Here is a 10542-nt window from a genome sequence, read left to right on the forward strand (position 1 = left end):
GATACAGAAGCCAACATAGCTACCTTATCCCGCACTCAATGTTACTGCCGTGCGTATTGTACACGCTTGCGTGCGTGCGTACGTGCATGCGGGCGTACGTGTGTGTGTGTGTGTGTGTGTGTGTGTGTGTGTGCGCGCGCGCGCGCACGCGCGAGCGTGTGTACATACATGCCTGCGTGTGAAAGCGTACATGTGTGTGAGAGCGTGTGTGTGCGTGTGCGCGTGCGTGTGTATGGGCGTGCGTATGATCGTGTGTGTTTGTGTGTGTGTGTGTGTGTGTGTGTATGTGTGTGTGCGTGCGTGCGTGCGTGCGTGCTTGTGTGTATGTGCGTGCTTGCGGGCGTGCGCGTGTGCGAGAGCGCGAGCGCGTGCGCATATATGCATGCATGTGCACGCGTGCTTGAGTGTGGGATGGTGTGTGGGGTGCGTTTTTACGCGTGCTTGCGTACGTGACTTTATTGTACGTTATGTGTTTGTATGTAAGCTATAACAACCCTTAACAAAATAAGTTTTAGTAACTATTTAAAGATGCACACTTACTCTCCAATCTCAACTCAACTCAATATCTTAATTTTCCCCATGGCTGGACATATGTATAATATATCCAAACATTGATAGACATAGAACATAAAAAATATTATATACAATAATAGTACAGTTTAAAATTGTAGCATATTGTTGTCAAAATATTTATATTGGTAGGATATAGCTATATATATGTATAAATAAAAAGTTTACATTCTACATGCAAATAAAATAAGTCTATTTGACTTCCATGATAGTAAGGTCGTGTGTGATCTGACTCTTGGATGCAAAAATCTTGTCGAAAACAAAGGTTCTTATGAGAAATACCGAGTTGATTTGAAAGAAATGAGCATAAAACATGGTATTTTTACATTATGAGATAAGAGTAGACCACAGTAAATATTTTAGCATTCACCAATAATTTAATGTTTTTGTGCATTCTGTTATTAAACACGCAATTAAAATCTTGTAACCAGTAATTAATATTTTCCATAAATGCATAATTGAGTAAGAAGTAAAAGTTTTACTAGACAAAATTGATCTTGTTATACATGTTTATGAATGGATTTTGGATAAGCATGTCACTTTAACTATAGTTCATTTATAATCAGTGCTTTAATTACTTAATAATGTTAACTATTCGGAATTCAACAGAAGAAAACAATGTTGAAATATCAATTTGACTAAAATTAACAACAACTGTTATATGTTATTGATCAGTGGTTTAATAAACGTAAAATAAAGTTATTATTATTATTATTATTATTATTATTATTATTATTATTATTATTATTCAAAACTAAGCTCTTATTAGCGTAAATAATAGTTTGATTTACGTCATGCTAAACGTTTTATAACAATACGTAATGAAAAAGAACAGGTATAGGGGTTAGATTATTTGATACTGCGCAAAAACGAAGTCGGTGAGGTACCCTTTTTTTGATATCAGGCGATTTGTAATGAAACATTGAATACATGTATTTAAAAAAATCAAAAATTAAACGAGCAATTTTTCAAGAATTAAAGAAAGGCGCACTTTTTTCGCCGAAACACGACGCCGTTTTTCCCGCGAAAAATGACGTTAAAGAAGAATTTTAAATAAATAACGTAAAAGAAGAGAAAGAAAAATATATGAGCGTGAACGTTTTCACAAGACGCATTTGAGGTTTAAATTTCGGTAAACGAAGAATTGGTGAAACTATCGGTTAATGTAGCTGGAACGCAAAAATAAGAGAGACGTCTTAAAATTGACGTCAGTGGTATATTTTGAGGAGTCATAGTTTAAAAATTGTTCCGAATATTGAAAATGTAAAAACAGTCCCTGATTGGGCATATGCTCTTCTATTCGTATACCAATTTTCAGACAGTAACTCGAAAAAAAATTCATAGTCGCGTTCCACCTTAAATATCATTTTCGAACAAATTTCACACTTTTTGCAATGGTTTCGCTCCAACATTATTCAAATTAAGTATTGTAATTTCCTGGCGCTTTTTTACTGTATACACGCTTTAATGGTCATTTTTTTGTAGTTTCACCATCTGAATGTGTACTGATGACAGTTTAACCACGTTTGGGCATCTGAGCTGTAACAATATCTAAATTGTATCAATTTGCTTCAGGGAAATTTAGAACCCCCTGCAAGTCAAAGGATTACGCACCTAAGTTACCCTCCCCCCCCCCCCCGCCCCCTGTCAAATTTCCTATCCTTGCTCCTGCCGGCATACACGGGTGCTGGTTGACGTTGTTTATGAAGACACACATCACCGGAAGTCACTTGAAAGGACCTGACCCGGATTCAAACGTAAAACATATGATTTCCTTACTAAAATGCATGAAATTTTTGTTACAAGTTATTAATACAATGTACTAAAGCCAACTGCATTTATAAAATTTATAATAAATATAAGTATTAAATTAGAAATGAATTGTACAAAGCCATCGATTTTACTCTACAAGTATCACTACCACCACCAACACCACCACCAGGACCATCACCGCCATGCCCATCGCAATCACCTTCACCACCACCACAACCACCATCACGATACGACTTCTAGTACTACTAATACCACAACCACTACCACTTATAGCTTGTACTACAAACAGACAAACACGGACGGACCTCATCAATCTGATTACAGACAGGCAAGCAGAGGCAGATCTCATAATTAGTACTTCAAGCAGGCAAGCACGGGCAGACATAATAACTCTGACTATAAGCAGGCAAGCACGGGCAGACATAATGACTCTGACTAGAGACAGGCAAGCACTGGCAGACCTCATAACCTGTACTATAACCAAGCAAGCACGGGCAAACCTAATAACTCGTACTACGACCAGGCAAGCTTGGACAGCTCGTACTACAACCAGGCAAGCACGGGCATGCGTTATAACTCGTACAACATCCATGCAAACACGGGCAGGCGTTATAACTCGTACTTCAATCAGGCAGGCTCAGACAGACCTTATAATTCGTACTACAATCAGGCAAGCACGGGCATGCCTAATAACTAGTACAATATCCAGGCAAACATAGGCAGGCGTTATAACTCGTACAATATCCAGGCAAACACGGGCATGCGTTATAACTCGTACTACAACCAGGCAAACATGGGCAGGCGTTATAACTCGTACAACATCCAGGCAAACATGGGCAGGCGTTATAACTCGTACTACAACCAGGCAAACATGGGCAGGCGTTATAACTCGTACTACAACCAGGCAAACATGGGCAGGCGTTATAACTCGTACTACAACCAGGCAGGAACAGGCAGGCGTTATAACTCGTACTACATCCAGGCAAGCACGAGCAGGCGTTATAACTCGTACTACATCCAGGCAAACACGGGCAGGCGTTATAACTCGTACTACAACCAGGCAAACACGGGCAGGCGTTATAACTTGTACAACATCCAGGCAAACACGGGCAGGCGTTATTACTCGTACTACAACCAGGCACACATGGGCAGCCGTTATAACTCGTACAATATCCAGACAAACACGGGCAGGCGTTATAACTCGTACTACAACCAGGCAAACATGGGCAGGCGTTATAACCCGTACAAAAACCAGGCAAACATGGGCAGGCGTTATAACTCGTACAACAACCAGGCAAGCACGGGCATGCCTAATAACTCGTACAACATCCAGGCAAACATGGGCAGGCGTTATAACTCGTACAATATCCAGGCAAACATGGGCAGGCGTTATAACTCGTACAATATCCAGACAAACAAAGGCAGGCGCTATAACTCGTACTACAACCAGGCAAGCACGGGCATGCGTTATAACTCGTACAACATCCAGGCAAACACGGGCAGGCGTTATAACTCGTACTACAACCAGGCAAGCTCAGACAGACCTTATAACTCGTACTACAACCAGGCAAGCACGGGCATGCCTAATAACTCGTACAATATCCAGGCAAACATGGGCAGGCGTTATAACTCGTACAATATCCAGGCAAACATGGGCAGGCGTTATAACTCGTACAACATCCAGGCAAACACGGGCATGCGTTATTACTCGTACTACAACCAGGCAAACATGGGCACGCATTATAACTCGTACAACATCCAGGCAAACATGGGCAGGCGTTATAACTCGTACAACATCCAGGCAAACATGGGCAGGCGTTATAACTCGTACAACATCCAGGCAAACATGGGCAGGCGTTATAACTCGTACAACATCCAGGCAAACATGGGCAGGCGTTATAACTCGTACTACAACCAGGCAAACACGGGCAGGCGTTATAACTCGTACTACAACCAGGCAAACATGGACAGGCGTTATAACTCGTACTACAACCAGGCAGGCACAGGCAGGCGTTATAACTCGTACTACATCCAGGCAAGCACGGGCAGGCGTTATAACTCGTACTACATCCAGGCAAACACGGGCAGGCGTTATAACTCGTACTACAACCAGGTAAACACGGGCAGGCGTTATAACCCTTACAACATCCAGGCAAACACGGGCAGGCGTTATAACTCGTACTACAACCAGGCAAGCACGGGCAGGCGTTATAACTCGTATAATATCCAGACAAACACGGGCATGCGTTATAACTCGTACTACAACCAGGCAAACATGGGCAGGTGTTATAACTGGTACAACAACCAGGCAAACATGGGCAGGCGTTATAACTCGTACTTCAACCAGGCAAACATGGGCAGGCGTTATAACTCGTACTACAACCAGGCAAACATGGGCAGGCGTTATAACTCGTACTACAACCAGGCAGGCACAGGCCGGCGTTATAACTCGTACTACATCCAGGCAAGCACGGGCAGGCGTTATAACTCGTACTACATCCAGGCAAACACTGGCAGGCGTTATAACTCGTACTACAACCAGGTAAACACGGGCAGGCGTTATAACCCTTACAACATCCAGGCAAACACGGGCAGGCGTTATAACTCGTACTACAACCAGGCAAGCACGGGCAGGCGTTATAACTCCTACAATATCCAGGCAAATACGGGCATGCGTTATAACTCGTACTACAACCAGGCAAACATGGGCAGGTGTTATAACTGGTACAACAACCAGGCAAACATGGGCAGGCGTTATAACTCGTACTACAACCAGGCAAGCACGGGCATGCCTAATAACTCGTACAACATCCAGGCAAACATGGCCAGGCGTTATTACTCGTACAATATCCAGGCAAACATGGGCTTCTAACAAACTACTACAACGTCGAGATATCCTCGGACAGTTTCACTGAACTTATATATCAAGTGCAGTATCACCTGCAATATACTACCCGTAAGAAGATTCAAACCCCGGATCATTCTCCGTTTGCTACTACTATTAGCAGGAAATATACATGCCAACCCAGGTCCGATCCGTAACCCCTGCACAGAATGTTATCGTCCAATTGCCTGCAACCATCGTGCTGTAAAATGTTTTGCTTGCTATCAGCGGTGGCACATAAAGTGTCACAGAATCTCACCTTCCGAGTTTGTTGAACTATCCACCAGTGAAGATCCTTGGACATGTCACGAGTGTCCTAATCCATATAAATTTAATGATTCATTCTTTGATGATATTACCTCCAGTGACCTTGATAGTGTTACTTCTAATCAACCAGACTACAATAATACTGAACAACATGATTCTAGTCATACTTCATCTGAAGATTTTATTGATTATTCCAAATTTGATGCTTTTTGGTGCAGAAGTTTCAAATTATAGGCCTCTTAGCATTTTATCAATTGTGTCCAAAATTCTTGAGCGAGCTGTCTACACTCAGCTGGAATCCTTTCTAGTAAAAAATGGTTTGTTGTATGAATATCAAAGCGGGTTCCGTGGTAACTACTCTACCGACTCCTGCCTAATACACCTTACAGATAATATACGTAGACAGTCTTCTAAAGATTAATTTACGGGCATGACCATGTTGGATCTACAAAAAGCTTTCGACACAGTAGATCATGATATTTTATGCCGAAAGCTACAGGTCTTGGGTGTGGAGTCGGTGGAGTGGTTTCGCTCATACCTAACCGACAGAAAACAGTCTGTTTATGTTAACAATACCACATCAGATTTTGATCAAGTTGTGTGTGGTGTACCTCAAGGAAGTATATTAGGTCCTCTGCTGTTTTTATGCTACATTAATGACATGAATACAAGCATCAGTTCTAAATGCAAACTGATACTTTATGCTGATGACAACGCTATCTTATTTTCTCATAAAGACCCTGATATTATTAGACAAGTTCTTGGTCAAGAATTGCAAAACTGCAGTATGTGGTTAACTGATAACAAATTATCCCTTCATTTAGGAAAGACCGAATGCATTCTTTTTGGCTCCAGACGTAAACTTGGCAAAATAGGGGATTTCAGCATTCAATGTAATGGCCATGAAATCAAGTCTCAAGATTCAGTCAAATATCTTGGGTCAATTTTGGACTCTGATTTGTCAGGTACATCTACTGTGAACAATATTGTTAAAAAGGTTTACTCTAGAATCAAAATTTTATATAGACAACGTGAATTTTTAAACAAATCTCTTAGGAAAACTCTTTGTAATGCATTAGTTCAATGTCATCTTGATTATGCTTCATCATCTTGGTACTGTGGCCTTACTATGAAGTCTAAAAATAGACTCCAGGTGGCACAAAATAAAATTGTTCGTTTTATTAATAATTTTCATTGTAGAAGCTCGCTTTCAGTGGCAAGTTTTGCTGATCTTGGTTTTTTAAATGTCGAACAAAGATGTAGACAACTTAGGCTAAATCATGTACACAACATATTTTATGACAAGTGTCCAAGTTACATGAAGGATAAGTTTGCCAAATGTAACGATGTTCACTCATATGGCAGAAGATCCAACTTAAAATTCTATGTCCACATAATGGTGGTTTTACAGCAGCTTCTTTTTATTTTAATGGTATACGGGATTGGAACATGCTTCCAAATAACATCGAAGACACAGAATCAAAGTATGTTTTTAAGAAATTAGTCAAAACTCACCGCTTAAATGAGATGGAGAAGTTTGAAAAGTCTGTCTTTTTGTATTCATAATTGTTATGTATTAGATAAATATAAGTGCGCTTTCTAAGAATACGCACAATTTTTATATAGTTGCTTTGGTAATTTTTAAATATTCCTTAACTATTTGTATAATTGTGTGGTATATTATATAATTATGTGATACTGATAGTAGTTTATTTGTGATGAATGTCATATATTAATTTAATTCATCTGAGTATATGATATAATATTATATAATACTGTTCACTAAATCATTAAATGCCAACTTTAATACCTTAGACATGGACCCCGTTGGAAATAAGCTTTTGTACTTGTGCAAATCTTTACGGGTTATCCTGTGCAATGTCATTTATTATGTTAAACTTTATTTGGTAAAACTTTATTTGGTAATAAATTGGATAGCTTTTTCATTAACACCAGAAGTTATACTTGTTTTAGTAGATCTAGTATTAAGTATTTCATGTTAAACTTTCTGTGATATAACTTATTAGGACTCTAAATATCATGCAAATACAAATGTGATATATCCTATATTGATGTAAAATGTACTGTTATTCGCATAATGCACGAATAAAACTATTACTACTACTATGGGCAGGCGTTATAACTCGTAAAATATCCAGGCAAACATGGGCAGGCGTTATAACTCGTACAATATCCAGGCAACCATGGGCAGGCGTTATAACTCGAACTACAACCAGGCAAACACGGGCAGGCGTTATAACTCGTACAAAATCCAGGCAAACACGAACAGGCGTTATAACTCGTACTACAACCAGGCAAACATGGGCAGGCGTTATAACTCGTACAATATCAAGACAAACACAGGCAGGTGTTATAACTCGTACTACAACCAGACAAGCACGAGCATGCCTAATAACTCGTACAACATCCAGGCAAACATGGGCAGGCGTTATAACTCGTACAATATCCAGGCAAACATGGGCAGGCTTTATAACTCGTACAATATCCAGGCAAACATGGGCAGGCGTTATAACTCGTACTACAACCAGGCAAACATGGGCAGGCGTTATAACTCGAACAACATCCAGGCAAACATGGGCAGGCGTTATAATCGTACTACAACCAGGCAAACATGGGCAGGCGTTATAACTCGTACTAAAACCAGGCAAACATGGGCAGGCGTTATAACTCGTACAACAACCAGGCAAACATGGGCAGGCGTTATAACTCGAACTACAACCAGGCAAACATGGGCAGGCGTTATAACTCGTACAACAACCAGGCAAACATGGGCAGGCGTTATAACTCGTACTACAACCAGGCAAGCACAGACGGGCAGGCGTTATAACTCGTACTACAACCAGGCAAATATGGGCAGGCGTTATAACTCGTACTACAACCAGGCAAGCACTGACAGGCGTTAAAACTCGTACTACATCCAGGCAAGCACGGGCAGGCGTTATAACTCGTACAACATCCAGGCAAACATGGGCAGGCGTTATAACTCGTACAATATCCAGGCAAACATGGGCAGGCGTTATAACTCGTACAATATCCAGGCAAACATGGGCAGGCGTTATAACTCGTACAACAACCAGGCAAACACGGTTAGGCGTTATAACTCGTACAATATCCAGACAAACACGGGCATGCGTTATAACTCGTACTACAACCAGGCAAACATGGGCAGGCGTTATAACTCGTACTACAACCAGGCAAGCAAGGAAATACCTTATAAATTGTACTATTACCAGGCAGGCACGAGCAGACCTTATAACCCGTACTGCGACTAGGCAAGCACGGACAGACCTTATAACTCGTACTACAAGCAAACAAACATGAGCAGAACTTATAACTCGTACTACAAGCAGACAAACACGGGCAGACCTTATAACTCGTACTACAAGCAGACAAACACGAGCAGACCTTATAACTCGTATTACAATCGGACAAACACGAGCAGACATTATAACTCGTACTACAACCAGGCAAGCACGGGCAGACCTTATAACTCGTACTACAAGCAGACAAACATGAGCAGTACTTCGTTCTACATCAATACAAGCACGGGCAGACCATATAACGCGTACTACATCCAGGTCAGCACGGGCAGATATTTTAACTCGTACTACAGCCAAACAAGCACGAACATACGTTACAGTTCGTTATACAGCCAGGCAAACACGGGCAGGCATTTAAACTCGTACTACAGTTAAACAAGCAAGGAAAGACCTTATAACTCGTACTTAAGCCAGGCAAGCACGGGCAGACCTTCAAATTCGTACTAAAATCAGGCAAGCATGGACAGACTTTCTTTTCAAGCCTTCAAAGGCGATAAGAATCGTCTTATTTGGCAAATTCATGATTCATGGTAAACAAGGTTATAAAACTAAATACAAAACAGTCATACGTGTCGCTGATACATTTAAATTACATATAAATCGTGTGCGTTAATTCAGTGCAAAATATGTTTCAAATCATAAAACATAGTTAATTGTATTGTATACTTGTCTACCCTAATAACACAGTACCCCACCGGATGATTATACTCTTTGAACACAAAAGCATTACAATCTATGCCATTTTTTTATTTTACTAGATGTAAACTGTTTATGATATGTTTTAAAGGGTTATGTTTTTTCTGTAAAATGCACTTTTTTGTATGACGAAATAAAGTGTGAATATCATTACGAGTTTTAAAACTAAATTACTGACGGCTGGAAACCATTAGTAACTGGTATTCAACAAAAGGCTTAAACGTAAAGTAATCCTAATATATGTGTATGAGTTTTTGTAGGCATGATATTTTGTTGTCAGCTTTTTAAAAATGATCTTGACTGTTCTGACGTGGGTTCGCAACTCACTAAAGCAGAATAAGAGGTATATATATTTTGAAACGATCAAACATTATCGTATAAGACAAACGCATTGAATCGCTTTTCCGATCAACGTATAGTTTGATAAAATGTAAAATGTGGCAGCTGAACTATCCAGGCGAAACCAAGCAATGTAAAATGTCGCAGCTGAACTATCCAGGCGAAATCAAGCAATGTAAAATGTGGTAGCTGAACTATCCAGGCGAAACCAAGCAGTGTAAAATGTGGTAGCTGAACTATCCAGACGAAACCAAGCAGTGTAAAATGTGGCAGCTGAACTATCCAGACGAAACCAAGCAATGTAAAATGTGGTAGCTGAACTATCCAGGCGAAACCAAGCAGTGTAAAATGTGGCAGCTGAACTATCCAGACGAAACCAAGCAGTGTAAAATGTGGCAGGTGAACTATACAGACGAAACCAAGCAGTGTAAAATGTGGTAGCTGAACTATACAGGCGAAACCAAGCAGTGTAAAATGTGGTAGCTGAACTATCCAGACGAAACCAAGCAGTGTAAAATGTGGTAGCTGAACTATCCAGGCGAAACCAAGCAGTGTAAAATGTGGTAGCTGAACTATCCAGGCGAAACCAAGCAGTGTAAAATGTGGTAGCTGAACTATCCAGGCGAAACCAAGCAATGTAAAATGTTGCAGCTGAACTATCCAGACGAAACT

At 40.4% G+C, this 10542-nt stretch overlaps 2 protein-coding genes across 2 annotated transcripts; both read left to right on the top strand.

Annotated features, from left to right (window-relative positions):
• Positions 1-3103: 3103 nt before the first annotated feature.
• On the top strand, positions 3104-5215 carry LOC128231052 (probable serine/threonine-protein kinase clkA). Its single transcript, XM_052943472.1, has one exon. It carries the CDS (start codon positions 3104-3106, stop codon positions 5213-5215), a length of 2112 nt encoding a protein of 703 aa, XP_052799432.1.
• Positions 5216-7659: 2444 nt separating this feature from the next.
• LOC128231053 (putative mediator of RNA polymerase II transcription subunit 26) lies at positions 7660-8787 on the top strand. Its single transcript, XM_052943473.1, has 2 exons — positions 7660-8082; positions 8437-8787. Exons 1-2 carry the CDS (start codon positions 7660-7662, stop codon positions 8785-8787), a joined length of 774 nt encoding a protein of 257 aa, XP_052799433.1.
• Positions 8788-10542: the final 1755 nt, after the last annotated feature.

The sequence above is a fragment of the Mya arenaria genome, chromosome 4, assembly GCF_026914265.1.
Source record: "Mya arenaria isolate MELC-2E11 chromosome 4, ASM2691426v1".
NCBI classification, from domain to species: Eukaryota; Metazoa; Mollusca; class Bivalvia; order Myida; family Myidae; genus Mya; species Mya arenaria.

What these genes read in the sequence shown, in the direction of transcription:
- LOC128231053 (XM_052943473.1), top strand. Translation starts at nt 7,660, where the DNA reads ATGGGCAGGCGTTATAACTCGTACAATATCCAGGCAACCATGGGCAGG. An exon ending in ATAACTCGAACAACATCCAG is followed by an intron (nt 8,083 to 8,436) that starts GCAAACATGGGC and finishes TACTACATCCAG; the next exon opens with GCAAGCACGGGCAGGCGTTA.
- LOC128231052 (XM_052943472.1), top strand. Translation starts at nt 3,104, where the DNA reads ATGCGTTATAACTCGTACTACAACCAGGCAAACATGGGCAGGCGTTAT.